This window comes from Triticum dicoccoides, chromosome 1B (assembly GCF_002162155.2).
Source record: "Triticum dicoccoides isolate Atlit2015 ecotype Zavitan chromosome 1B, WEW_v2.0, whole genome shotgun sequence".
NCBI classification, from domain to species: Eukaryota; Viridiplantae; Streptophyta; class Magnoliopsida; order Poales; family Poaceae; genus Triticum; species Triticum dicoccoides.
Window position 1 is genome coordinate 427,311,430 of NC_041381.1, and position 9,446 is coordinate 427,320,875.

The following is a 9,446-nucleotide window of genomic DNA, read 5'->3' on the forward strand; positions in this document are numbered from 1 at the left end:
CGGGCTCGGGCTTGAAAATATGGAGTATTTCGGGCTTCGGGCCGGGCTCGGGCTTGAGAAATGAAGGTCGGGCTTTTACAAGCCCGGCCCGAAACCCGGCCCGGCCCGACGTTTGCCCAGGTTTACAATCTCCCAAGGGGGCGGCGGCCAAGGGGGGTGGAGTGCCCCCCAAGGCAAGTGGTGCGCCCCCCCCCCCCACCTAGGGTTTCCAACCCTAGGCGCAGGGGGGGCCAAGGGGGGCGCACCAGCCCACTAGGGGCTGGTTCCCCTCCCACGTCAGCCCACGGGGCCCTCCGGGATAGGTGGCCCCACCCGGTGGACCCCCGGGACCCTTCCGGTGGTCCCGGTACAATACCGGGTGACCCCGAAACTTTCCCGATGGCCGAAACAGCACTTCCTATATAGTTTTCTTTACCTCCGGACCCATTCCGGAACTCCTCGTGATGTCCGGGATCTCATCCGGGACTCCGAACAACATTTGGTTTGCTGCATACTCATATTCATACAACCCTAGCGTCACCGAACCTTAAGTGTGTAGACCCTACGGGTTCGGGAGACATGTAGACATGACCGAGACGGCTCTCCGGTCAATAACCAACAGCGGGATCTGGATACCCATGTTGGCTCCCACATACTCCTCGATGATCTCATCGGATGAACCATGATGTCGAGGGTTCAAGCAACCCCGTATACTATTCCCTTTGTCAGACGGTATGTTACTTGCCCGAGACTCGATCGTCGGTATCCCAATACCTCGTTCAGTCTCGTTACCGGCAAGTCACTTTACTCGTACCGTAATGCATGATCCTGTGTCCAGACACTTGGTCACTTTGAGCTCATTATGATGATGCACTACCGAGTGGGCCCAGTGATACCTCTTCGTTATCCGGAGTGACAAATCCCAGTCTCGATCCGTGTCAACCCAACAGACACTTTCGGAGATACATGTAGTGCACCTTTATAGTCACCCAGTTATGTTGTGACGTTTGGTACACCCAAAGCACTCCTACGGTATCTGTGAGTTACACGATCTCATGGTCTAAGGAAGAGATACTTGACATTGGAAAAGCTCTAGCAAAACCAACTACACGATCTTGTGCTATGCTTGAGATTGGGTCTTGTCCATCACATCATTCTCCTAATGATGTGACCCCTTTGTCACCGACATCTAATGTCCATAGTCAGGAAACCATGACTATCTGTTGACCAACGAGCTAGTCAACTAGAGGCTTACTAGGGACGTATTGTGGTCTATGTATTCACACGTGTATTACGATTTCCGGATAATACAATTATAGCATGGATAAAAGACAATTATCATGAACAAGGAAATATAATAATAATTCTTTTATTATTGCCTCTAGGGCATATTTCCAACACTAAGGACCCAGCTGTCCAGATCAACAAGGACCTATATATTATTTGCGAAGCTCACTTCCAGACAATTGTGTATGTTGCCAAAACAGAGAACGGAAGGGTGAGATCTCATGACAAACTTCTCACGCAAAAGCATGCTCTGGTCTTATCTTACGACACCGACGATTACTACCTTGTTCGGTATCGGTCTCCTCCGTGGCACCTCGTCTTCAGCAGTCGCAGCTCCAACGCATATGTTGTCTCTAACACACAAGATGGCATAGATGCATACGGTCCAACTGAGGAGTCCAAGCTGTTTCCATGCACGGAGCCTCCTGCTCCCGACCCTTTCTCTATGGTTCTTGAGGTTGGTAACAGGATCGTTGAGCTGAGCGAGACTCTCGGCGTTTCCTACCACGATGGATCCAAATGGGTGTGTTGTAGGCACCGTGCAGATGAATCTCTTGCTTTGAACGGGAAGATTGACCTGTCCGGATATGCGGTCCTGGGTGACAATTCCTTCCTGGTATCGGTGGCAGACACATGTTCGTTCCTTATGTTCGACTTGCGTTCCGAGAGATGGGGCGTTGTGTGGCGTGCTTCTGCTTGTGCGGAACCCAACTGTTGAATGGGAGTGTTTGTTAATGGTTTCATCTACACATACACAATGGGGGGCATTCTCGTGTATGAGTTGGTTGATCAGCAAGATGATGGTAAGGAGCTTGGGGAGCACATCCTGTTGCAGTTCTTGTGGCAGCTGTCATGGTGCAGGGGTTGGGACGCTGAAAGGATGTGCTTGGATTGTGCTGACAAAGACAATATCCCTCATGCGATTGTATTATGTATGGTGCAAGGTGATTGATCATATCTCACTTCATTGCTCCCTTTTTATTTATTTAACTTCGTTAGTTCATGAAAGAGATATCATTGTTTAACGCTTTTGTGTGTTCTACTATGTCCTGGGTGAATATTGTTGTTCAAAAAACCTTCCTGCCAGCCTTTCTCGCAGCCACGATGTACACATCACAACTGTCCAGGTGAAGACTGAAAGAACAGAGAGAATTGACCATGTGGATATTAGCACATGTTTCATTGAGCATGATGCAGCACTGGTTTGGACCAAACGTTGTTTTGCAGTAGAGTCTTCTTTTGATCTCTAATGCCCCGTGAAGTCGGCCGCCTTGCGTGTGTTCACAAAAGCACTATCTTAGCTTCTTTTTTTTATGGGAGAAAAACATGTCTTGGCTTAGCTTCCCACTTGTACATACGTGCCATGAATTATACTACTATACTATATAGAGGTCACATTTCCTTATACCCATGTAGACCGCTGACTATGTGGTCCATTATGCTGCAAAATACTCCCTTTGTATACGTATACAAGACAAAACGTTTTTATCACAATGAGCCGCCGGCAAGCGAGTCAAACTTATCTTCGCCCTTTTCCTTATAGAGAGAGAAAGGAGAGGAGAGACAGGCTCCTCGCTGGAGGAGGACCAAGTAATAATAATCCCGCGTCCTGGCCTTTTTATGCAATAAACCCCTCCTGCCGAAGACTAGTGATAGGTGGTCCCGCGCAACATTCCTGTTTTTTATTCCCCTTACTAGATCAAAGAGGGCATATGTGGGGTTTGAAGATGCCTAGACCTTGCCATCTTATTCTAATAGCCCGCACAATGCCTTTGCCTAGAACACAGGAGTCCCCCTGAGTTCAAGATCTCATATTAATTTTCAACTGTTTGGAAAGAATTGGGGAGCAGTAGGAAGAAATGGAATTCCACCGCAGGTCTTATGCAATCGATCGGATTATATAGATATCCCTTCAACACAACATAGGTCATCAAAAAGATACTAGACGACTCACCAAAGCACGAAAGCAAATTAGAAAATGGATTCCTATTTGAAGAGTGTAACCGCATGGATAAGCTCACATTAACACGTCAATTTTGGATCCAATTCAGGATTTTTCTTGGGAAGTTTCGGGAAGAAATTGGAATGGAATATGATCCCTTCCCCTGCGGATCATGGCCTTGCCACTAGGTCCCTGATGGTCAACAAGGGATTCGGTATAGGAGCTCACGTTCATTTAAGCTTCGCATTCCCGCCAGGGCCACATACAACCGCTCGTGGTTATACTACTCCCTCCGTCCGTAAATACTTGTCATTGAAATGAATGTATCTAGATGTATTTTAGTTTTAGATACATCCATTTTGATGACAAATAATTCCGGACGGAGGGAGTATAATCATAGTACGAGCAGTTCTTTGGAATTGTCAATATATAGAATAATAATGGAGCAGTTCTTTGGAATTGTCAATATATAGAATAATAATGGGTCATCCTCTTATTTTATGTGCTTTTCCATCTTCTTATTTTATGTGCCTCTAAAAGTATAACTAGATCCAAACCAAAGAGCTTTTCCATCTTCTTATTTTATGTTTTCATCTAGGATTTTTTTTTAGTTGATCGTTTTAGATTAATTCATGGGTCATCCTCTAGTTTTTAGGGAAATTCATTTAAAATATATAGAATAATAATGTACTACTGAAATAAAAGGGATTCTAGATTAGTTCAGTACAGGTTGTTATTTGATTGATATGTAAGATGAAAAGGAGTCCTTTTTTTGCAATTTCCATTCCGTTCTTCATTTAGTGTTCAGACAAAAAATGCATCCATCCCACACTAAGTCAATAATTACTAGAACAGGACATAATATGCTTTACTCAAACGATGACATCTCTCAGATGTTTTAACGTTAACCACCACTTGACTACCCAAATAGCACACAACAGACGTTCGAACATTTACCACCACTTGACTATTCAAGTAGCACAGCAAAACAAGAATTGCAAAAGACATAAGAGAATTCTGATGCATCGTTTCACTGACTGTCAATTAAAATCCAGATCCTCTCTCTGCTCCAGAAAGACGTCTCCATGATGCACATATTCGAAACACCACAAGCAGTGCAGCTGAGCTTTGTGATGTAGTGAGTTTTGAATAATATAAATAGCATAGCGAAACACATAAGGCAGCTTAGTGGGGCGTCAGAAGTCAAGACCCAACTGCAAAACAACTTTTGGTCAAGACCAGTGCTGCATCATGCTCAATGAAACAGGTGCCAATATCCACATGGTCAATTCTCTCTGGTTTTCTTTTACCCCTGCATGCTCTTTCAGTCTTAACCTGGACAGTAGTAATGTGTACATCATGGCTGTGAGAAAGGCTGCCTGGAAGATTGGCCGAATAACAATATTCACCTGACATAGTAGAAAACACAAAGTCATTGAAGGTGGTATCTTTCGAAAGCTGACAACTAAATAATAGAGAGCGACAGAGACAATCACCTTGCACCACACAAAATATAATCGCGTCAGAGATTTTGTCTTTGTCGACACAATCAAAGCACATCCTTTCAGCCTCCCAAGCCCTACACTCTGACAACTGCCACGAGAACGGTAGAAAGATGGGGGGGTCCCTGAGGCCCTTACGATTACCTTGCTTATCAACAAGCTCATAAGCGAGAATTCCCCCACTTGTACATGTGTAGATAAAACCATCAACAAACACAGATCTCCCATTTAAGAGTTGAGATCCAGGCAAAGCACGGTGCAGAACGCTCCATCTTTCAGAATGCAGATCAAACAAAAGAAACGAACTTGTGGCAGCATCCGAGACTATGAAGGAATCATCACCAAGTACTGCATATCCAGAAAATTGAACCTTCCTGTTCAGGACAAGAGGCCGATCTCTCCACCTGGAATATCTGGTCGGGTTAACCTCCCTGTACAGCACAAGAGATTCATCTGTGCGGTGCCTGCAACTCACCCATTTGGATTTATCATGATAGAAAACACGAAGAGTGTCCATCAGAGCAACAATCTTGTCATCAACTTCAAAAACCATAGAGAAAGGATCAGAGGTAGGCTTTGTACACTGAACCAACTTGGATTCCTTCACCCAACTGGAAAGTATATCATCGTGTGTGTTTGAGACAGCATATATCTTCGAGCTGCAACTGCTAAAAACAAGGTGCCATGGGGGAGGTTGTTCCAAAACAAAATAATCACCACCGCCATCATCAGATATAGTCAGAGCAAATTTTTGAGTGAGAAGTTGGTCATGAGATCCCAATCTTCCATTCTCTTTCTTTGTAATTCCCAACCTTCCATTCTCGATTTTAGCCACATACACAATTAACTGAGATGCAGCTTCGCAAATAATATACAGCTCTTTGTTGATCTGGACAGCAGGGTCCTCAGGAGGCTCCTCAAACTTGTAACATCGCTGAAGCTTTTCAGATAGAAAATTGCTGCAAAATATGCCATGCATGAAATAGACTGCACAAGCTTAAGAGTGACAGTAGTATATTTAAAGTATGTAAGATTGGTCAAAAAGAGAGATTTCGGGATATTGAAACCTGCAACAATCAAGCATTTTGGACTCTTCTATGACGGCAGAGCTGGTTTTGGAGTCTTCTATGACCTCAAAGCTGGTTGGATTATCCAGGTTCCCCTGCATTGAAGGTTGTATGGTCTTCTTGTCCACATACTCCCTAGTTGACATGTGAGAATAAAGGTTGGAAGTAAGTCATATTGTCTTAAATAACTAACTGACTAACACAAACAAACCAAGTGACAAGAAAATACAAAACTTACTGTAGAAAGCAGAATTCATGAGTGGGCAGTCGAACTGGGAACGCATGCAAGCGGCGGCAGGTGGAATGCAAGATATCAATGCCTTTCTGTTTAGCGCGTGTTGATCTAACTCGGAAGGTGCTGATGATGACATGTAGATAGCCACATGGGCAGCAGAGATCCACACTGATCCAGACGGAGCACATGACACGGCCACCTAGGTGCGCAAGGAAACCATAACCTTCTTCGTAGAAAGGACAGACAGAATCAATCCTGGCAGGTGGCTCCAGCTTCAGCTTTCTTCGCTTATCCTCCTGATCTTGATAATAGCGCAGCTTGTAGGCAAAGATGTGATTGTCACGGACGAAGTAAACAGCGCCATGATCTTCTTCTTCTTCTTTCTTTTTCTTTTCTTCTTCTTCTTCTTCTTCTTCTTTTTCTTCTTCTTCTTCTTCTTCTTCTTCTTCTTCTTCTTCTTCTTCTTGTCCTTTTCCTTTCACTTCCATGATGTTCTTCTTCTTCTTCTTCTTCTTCTTCTTCTTCTTCCTTTCCATTTCCTTCCCTTCTTGTTTAGTAACATCTCCTTCTTTTCCTGTTCCTTTTACTTCCATGATGATCTTCTTCTTCTTCCTTTCCTTTTCCTTCCCTTCTTGTTTAGTAACATCTCCTTCTATGTATACACCATGGCCTAGGATGGGAACGTAGGCGGTCCGTGTGTTCTCTGAGGTGGTGACCACGGTCCAGGTGCAATCGGAGCAATTGAAGGTTAAGAAGACGCCCTGAGCTGGTCGCAGCGACACCAAGATGGTGTCGTCGGGGAGAACGGCGCATCCCTGCAAGAAGTCGCCATTCCACAGTTTGGTCATTTGGCTCTTGTAGTGGAAGGGGAAGGTGTCCCCGGCCTGCTCCCACCGGTCAGCGTCCTTGCGGAAGCGTTGCATCCCGAGGACGCACTTGCCTACATACTCCAAGTAGACGTATGGAGCCCAGAGATGGCCGGCAGCCGAGATGGGGCGGCAATGCATGGAAGAATCCAGCGGTAGGCGAGGCAGCTGCGACATGGTGACAGTATCCCTGTTCTTTCGCTTGTCTCTTGGCTTGCTGTAGGTGAGCCGCAGCTGCTGGGCTCGTGGGGTCGCCGAGTACTTGCCTGGATCCAAGTGCTCAGAAAAGAGGCAGAGCGAGCGGCCGTCGGGGGTAAGAGCAGCAGTGGCGCTGGCGATGCCGCTACAGCCCTTGGTGGTTTCGACGGTGCACAGGTTGACGAGGGCATCGTCGCTCCGGCCGAGAATTCGACCGGATCGCGCGACGCGAAATCGGTACAGGCCTAGGACACTGTCTTCGGAGATCATAGGGACGGATGCGGAGAGTAAGCCGACGAGCAGCGACCACTCGGGGCTGTCATCCGCGCCAGCCGGGATACAGACGTAATCCCTGCCGGGGGCGACGCGCGGGATCCGGGGAGAGCAGAGACGACGCCAGCAGCAGAAACATCTGTACAGAGTGCAGCCGCTGGCCTCCCCCTTCGGCTTCTTCATCATGTCGGCCGCGGCCGTCGCCGTCGCGGCCGTCGCCGTCGCCGCCGCCGCCGTCGCCGTCGCCGCCGCCGCCGCCGCCGCCGCCTTCAACGGAACGACAGTGGGATAGGGGATTCGTTTCGATTTGGGGAACAACCAGTTTCTAGGTATAAAGACAGTCGGTTGGATTGCTGAACGCTGCGACTTCTAGGGTATACTAGTAAGTTTGCACGTGCAACGCACGTTTTAATCGTTGGAAACTGAAATCACATAAGTATAAAATAAAATAAAAGGAGTTTTAAAATATATGAATTAAATGGATGCACAATGTCTTGAGTTCACTGAAGTTGTTTCTTAGAAGAGAGACTACATCTGATGATGTTGTTGCATGGAGACAATAATATATTGTTTAATACCCAGTGCTTAATAAGTTGTAAAAGATAAAAAAATCGAGTTGCGATTGGAGAGTAGCCTTGCACTGTGTTTAGTACATGGAGATGTAATCTTTTGATCTTAATATCATGGTGTGAGCAATTGATACCTAATCTTAGAAAAAGATATTAATATCATGGTGTAAGCAATTGATAACTAAAATATGAGAAAAGTTCAAGAGATAAAAGTTTGATCCATCGATATGAGATTACTAACCAAATGTTTATATAAATCTGGAAATGGCATGAAATTTCCAGGACTTGATTACATGTTGCGAATACTCAGAACTCAGCTTGATGACTACTAAAATGAAAAAGATATATCCTAGATAAAAATATCAATGGCATTGAACCAGTGTTCTGAAGTAAAATCTTAACACCAACAGATTTTAGGGAGTTCCTTTTTTTACAGTCAAAGGAGCTCACCTATATCGCTCAAGATTACTCAGTTTGAAAAAAAAAGGCAAGATCGTCCGGAGCGGCATTACGCACAGCCTCGGGTCAGTAACTTGCAAGGGTAGCTTTGCAGAGAGTGGTGCATAGAAATTAGCCTCTCTGCAAATAAAAGACAGTACTGAACAAAAATCTGGGCCCAGCTCCTCAATTTCACACAGGAGGCCCATAATCTCTTATCTGTTTTGTTTTCTTGAGTTCCACATCTCTACCCGTGCTTGACAATCAGATTTGAAGGCAACATCGGGCCATTTTTCCCCCTTTGCAAGCTGTACCCCATCTTCGAGAGCAAGTATTTCAGCAAACACAGAGAGTAGAATACTCATACCTCTAATCAGCGGCTAGCATGAACTTACCTCCAGTATATCTTGCAATTACTCCCGTGGTCACACGAGCATTAGCACCTCAGAACGCCACATCAACATTAACTTCGATAATCTGGATGTCTCCAACTCACATCTCAGCTTGCTAGGATAGGGATAATCTTCATATGGAGAGAGCAGAGAGCAGGTTTCCTGAACCACATCAGGAACCCATTTTGTCAGATTTTAAGGGGCTTCATATAATTTTTTGCCTGCTGCTAGGAATTTATTTGTATGTACTGCTGCAGGTGAGATGCTGAGAATAATAATGGATGTTCTACTAAAAAGGTACAGGTTTTGTGCGTTCCAGCAACAGTGTAACAAGCAATATGCAGTAACAAGCAAAAAAAACAGAGTTTGCTCAACTTGGCAATTCAACGTGCAGGGAGGGGCGTGTTGTGTAGCATTAAAACCATTTATCTTGTGAACGTCACCTAGGAAGTTTTCTTCCAATAACGACACACTGGTCAAGATATACAACAACTCCGTAATGAACATCATTGATGTATATGCCTAGTTAAGTCCTGTTTTGGCAATCAACCTATCTATCAAAATTTGTTAACTGTATCAACATAAGCTCTGCAAATGTGACTAAATCGGTAAAGTATTTATTTCTATAGTGGACAACAAATGAAATTGTTCAAGAGTTAAATAGCATGGCCACCCTTATTAGAATAACCTAGTTTCCT

General features: G+C 45.0%; 1 protein-coding gene across 1 annotated transcript; it reads right to left on the reverse strand.

Moving 5' to 3' along the window:
• Positions 1–4,024: 4,024 nt before the first annotated feature.
• Positions 4,025–8,675, reverse strand: LOC119350443. The gene is made up of 5 exons (XM_037618278.1): positions 8,608–8,675; positions 6,016–7,674; positions 5,778–5,912; positions 4,705–5,669; positions 4,025–4,617 (listed from the first exon to the last, which is right to left on the reverse strand). Exons 1-5 carry the CDS (start codon positions 8,673–8,675, stop codon positions 4,412–4,414), a joined length of 3,033 nt encoding a protein of 1,010 aa, XP_037474175.1. The 3' UTR covers positions 4,025–4,411.
• Between the last annotated feature and the right edge of the window lie 771 nt (positions 8,676–9,446).